Source organism: Lupinus angustifolius, chromosome LG01 (assembly GCF_001865875.1).
Source record: "Lupinus angustifolius cultivar Tanjil chromosome LG01, LupAngTanjil_v1.0, whole genome shotgun sequence".
Lineage (NCBI taxonomy): Eukaryota > Viridiplantae > Streptophyta > Magnoliopsida > Fabales > Fabaceae > Lupinus > Lupinus angustifolius.
Genome location: NC_032009.1, coordinates 33202885 through 33206607, shown reverse-complemented (window position 1 = coordinate 33206607; position 3723 = coordinate 33202885). Strand labels below are relative to the sequence as shown.

The 3723-nt window shown below is 30.9% G+C and overlaps 1 protein-coding gene across 2 annotated transcripts; it reads left to right on the top strand.

Annotated features, from left to right (window-relative positions):
• Positions 490–3723, top strand: LOC109361289 (probable trehalose-phosphate phosphatase J). Of its 2 annotated transcripts, none has more exons than XM_019606719.1 (12): positions 490–607; positions 701–951; positions 1044–1184; positions 1306–1377; positions 1490–1582; positions 1683–1745; positions 1863–1964; positions 2065–2142; positions 2412–2481; positions 2816–2886; positions 3031–3123; positions 3348–3723. In XM_019606719.1, exons 2-12 carry the CDS (start codon positions 706–708, stop codon positions 3408–3410), a joined length of 1092 nt encoding a protein of 363 aa, XP_019462264.1. In that variant the 5' UTR covers positions 490–607; positions 701–705; the 3' UTR covers positions 3411–3723. The 2 variants fall into 2 exon arrangements, with proteins under 2 accessions (XP_019462264.1, XP_019462255.1); XM_019606710.1 differs by having other exon boundaries at positions 490–628.

The window sequence follows — 3723 nt, the reverse complement described above, 5'->3', positions numbered from 1 at the left end:
TCAAAAATAATATTTGTTGGGAAGAACAATTACATACTAAAAAGATATTAATTCCTACGTGATAAATATTAAATTGGGACAAAAAAATTGGGGGACAAATAATCCTTGTTAATGTGCCTAATAGATATATGGAGAATGAAGATCACTTATCAATTTTAAATGTCTTAATGGTGTCCCAATCCAATTAAAAATTATCATGTAATTAAAAAAATAATAGTAAAAATATAAAATAATTTTTACATGTTACATATTGGAATTTGATTGAATTGAAATAAGAAAACGTGAACTTTTTAATACAAGTGGTCCATTACACTTTGGTGGGAGAAAATTAATGCGAGTCTCCATAGTTCATATTCCTTTTCCAAAATAGTGTGTCCCACCAATGAGTTTCTAACTATAAAATCGAAGGCTGGGGTTGTTGTGTTTATTCACCTACACCTACACGGCTACACTCTCTTCTATTCGAGTCTTCCTTTCCTTTCTCTTCCTTCTCATTCATCTTCTCATCTTTTTCCCTTCTTAGCCTTTTTATCTTCCCTTCATTCTTCTCCAAAAACAAGCAACTATACCATAACATACACATAGTTTGCTCTGCAACAACCTTAAGGTTCAATTCAGTAACTTACTTTAAATCATGTCTACTATGTATGTGTTCATAATAATAATAATAATAATGATAAAAGTTTAATTTGTTATGCAGTGAAGATGACACAGCAGAATGTGGTAGTGTCTGATACAAAACCAAGAATCAAAAGGGTTTCACAAAAGCCTCTAGCGGTGCCAGGAAGGTACATTCAATATTCATATCCAATGAGTAGGAGGGTTTTGAAGAACCTTGAAATCAATGGAGAACAAAGAATTGATACATGGGTTGATTCCATGAGAGCCTCTTCTCCAACTCATGCAAAATCCAATCTTTCTTTGGCTGAAGAACAATACACCTCTTGGAGTGTGAGAAAACCATTCTTAGTAATTATATAAACTACTCAGATTCTGAAAAATAGTTGATATGAAATTGATCTATATGTTCCTTTGTGAAACAGCTTAGACACCCTTCAGCATTAGACATGTTTGAACAAATTGTGGAAGCTTCACAGGGAAAGCAAATTGTTATGTTCCTGGATTATGATGGAACCCTGTCTCCTATAGTCAATGATCCTGATTGTGCTTTCATGTCTGATTCTGTTAGTATTTCATTAATTTTTCTTACTATTATGTTGTCCATGTTTTCATCCTTTTTCAACCCTTTCTCTTGGATTATAAAATCATGTATAATTTAGTCTATTGTCATTTATCACATATCAGATGAGAAATACAGTGAGGAATCTTGCAAGGTGTTTTCCCACTTCCATAGTCACTGGTAGATGCATAGAGAAGGTACACTTTTATGTCAATTCAGCCCTTTTTTCATTTTTTTCAATTTTTTTTATTAATTTGGTAAATATTAAAGAAGGTATATATTAATTTGGTGTTGTTTTACAAACTCTAGGTATACAATTTTGTTCAGTTGGCAGAGCTATATTATGCTGGATGCCATGGTATGGATATTAAAGGACCATCAACGAGCTTCAAATTCAACAAAGTGAGTTTCATATTAATATATTATAGTAAGGTCATAAATTTCACTAATTCTAAGGAGAATCTAATTTCTGCATTGGTTATTATTTGGTTATGCTTTACAGGATAAAAAATCTGAGGAAATTCTTTTTCAACCTGCCAGTGAATTTCTTCCATTGATAGCTGAGGTTAGTAGTTTCTTTCTTTCTTACTTTTCATCGTACAAAAATTTATACTAAGAGTAAAATTTAGAAGTTAGAACATTGAAAAATAATTGGTTTTTTGTGTGTGTGCAAAAATTTTAGGTGTACCAAGAATTGGTTGAGAAAACTAAATCAACTGCTGGAGCCAGGGTTGAGAATAATAAATTTTGTGCCTCGGTCCATTTTCGTTGTGTTGATCAAAAGGTACATATTCTATAAAGCCATAATCCATTTTACACTTCTTATTTACAATATTGCTCTTTTTTCATGAAAAAATATTCTAACTCAAATGCAATTTAACCAGAAATGGAGTGAACTTGCACAACAAGTGAGATCAGTGTTAAAGGAGTACCCAAAGCTTCGTCTCACACAAGGAAAAAAGGTGGGTCATTGTTCTATTTTTTTTAAATAGAAAAAGTGTATGCAACGAAACTGTCAATGCCTCATCTATTATTCATGTCTAATAATACAAATGAGTGACAGATGATATATCAAATGTGTATAAATATTTATACTAATAGTGCATAAATATTAAATTCTTTTTTTAATTATCTATATTTGTTTTTCTGATGGAGGTGTTTAAAGGTGATTTTGACATTAAGATTCATAAATGAGAGATGTCTCACTTTCAATGCCATTTCCATGATATAGGTATTGGAGGTTCGTCCCACTATTAAATGGGACAAAGGGAAGGCCCTGGAATTTTTGTTAGAGTCACTTGGTGAGTTTTCATCTAGAATGGTGGGTTTTGATTAGGTTTATATACTATGAAACTTGCATTATAATCCTTTGGTAGAATGCATTATGTATTGCAACATAAGTATAACACAATCATATATAAGCCAATGCTGTTTAGAAAAATAATTAATATATATAATTTGGAAGAATTCTTCCAGGATTTTGATAATTACAAACAACTAAAAGGACCTATACTTTGTGTGATTAATTTATTCCTTCATTCAAGATTGTATTTTTTATCTGTGGGCTTCTTAATATATAATACTAGTAATTGTTAATTGTCCATCAATTTCTTATTAATAAATCGTTTTCAATAGGATTTGCCAACTCTACCGATGTCTTTCCTATTTATATTGGTGATGATAAAACAGATGAAGATGCATTTGAGGTATACAATGGTTTTATTAGATAATTGTTTTGTCCAATTTTTGTTAAAGAATATTGCTTATCCTTAATTTGGAGACCAAGTATGTTTGTTGTTAACTATTGATTTGAACTAACTATGGGGTTTCAATTGTTTTGTCATGAGCAGAAACTAATAGACAGAGGACAAGGTCTTGGAATTATTGTTTCAAAATTTCCCAAGGACACTAGTGCATCATACTCTTTACAAGAACCAAATGAGGCAAGTATAGTTTCCTTATTTCATCTATTTTTACATCATCATTGATTAATTTGGTATGATATTTACAAAAACATCAATAAGGTTAGGCCCTCGATTATTCTAATATGGTATCAGTCATGAAGTTGTGCCATATTAAATAAAAAGTTCAAGACATAACTCAAAAAATGTGAAAAATGATATTTTTTTCATTTTTAGCTCTTTTCTTATTTATTTATTTCATGCAGGTGATGGATTTCCTTCAGCGTTTGGTTGAGTGGAAACAAGTTAGAACACGTTCCCGGGTGTAATAAAGAATACCTCAAATGACTATTTACATCCCTACCCTTCTGCCATAAAAATGAAGTAGAGCTAGGGTAGGATATATATAGGACTTTTTTGATTTTTTGGGTATGTTTTGTTCAGATTATTAGAACATAGAAAAAAATTGTATGGAAAAAGAAAGACATAAGTGTCTTTCTGAGTTTGAATCACGTCTAGGTTGATGTAATTAGACAAGTAGTGCAGAGAAAAGATCTATGTAGCATCAGATGTAAGTCTGAATGGAGTAATGTTGTCCTATTCATATATATTATAAAGTTTCCTATCAATATGTATTATATT

Excerpts from the sequence above, each read along its gene's own strand:
- LOC109361289 (XM_019606719.1), top strand. The coding sequence starts at position 706 with ATGACACAGCAGAATGTGGTAGTGTCTGATACAAAACCAAGAATCAAA. Across the intron at positions 952-1,043 it reads AACAATACACCTCTTGGAGT|CTTAGACACCCTTCAGCATT; the intron begins GTGAGAAAACCA and ends TTTGTGAAACAG. Across the intron at positions 1,378-1,489 it reads CTGGTAGATGCATAGAGAAG|GTATACAATTTTGTTCAGTT; the intron begins GTACACTTTTAT and ends TACAAACTCTAG.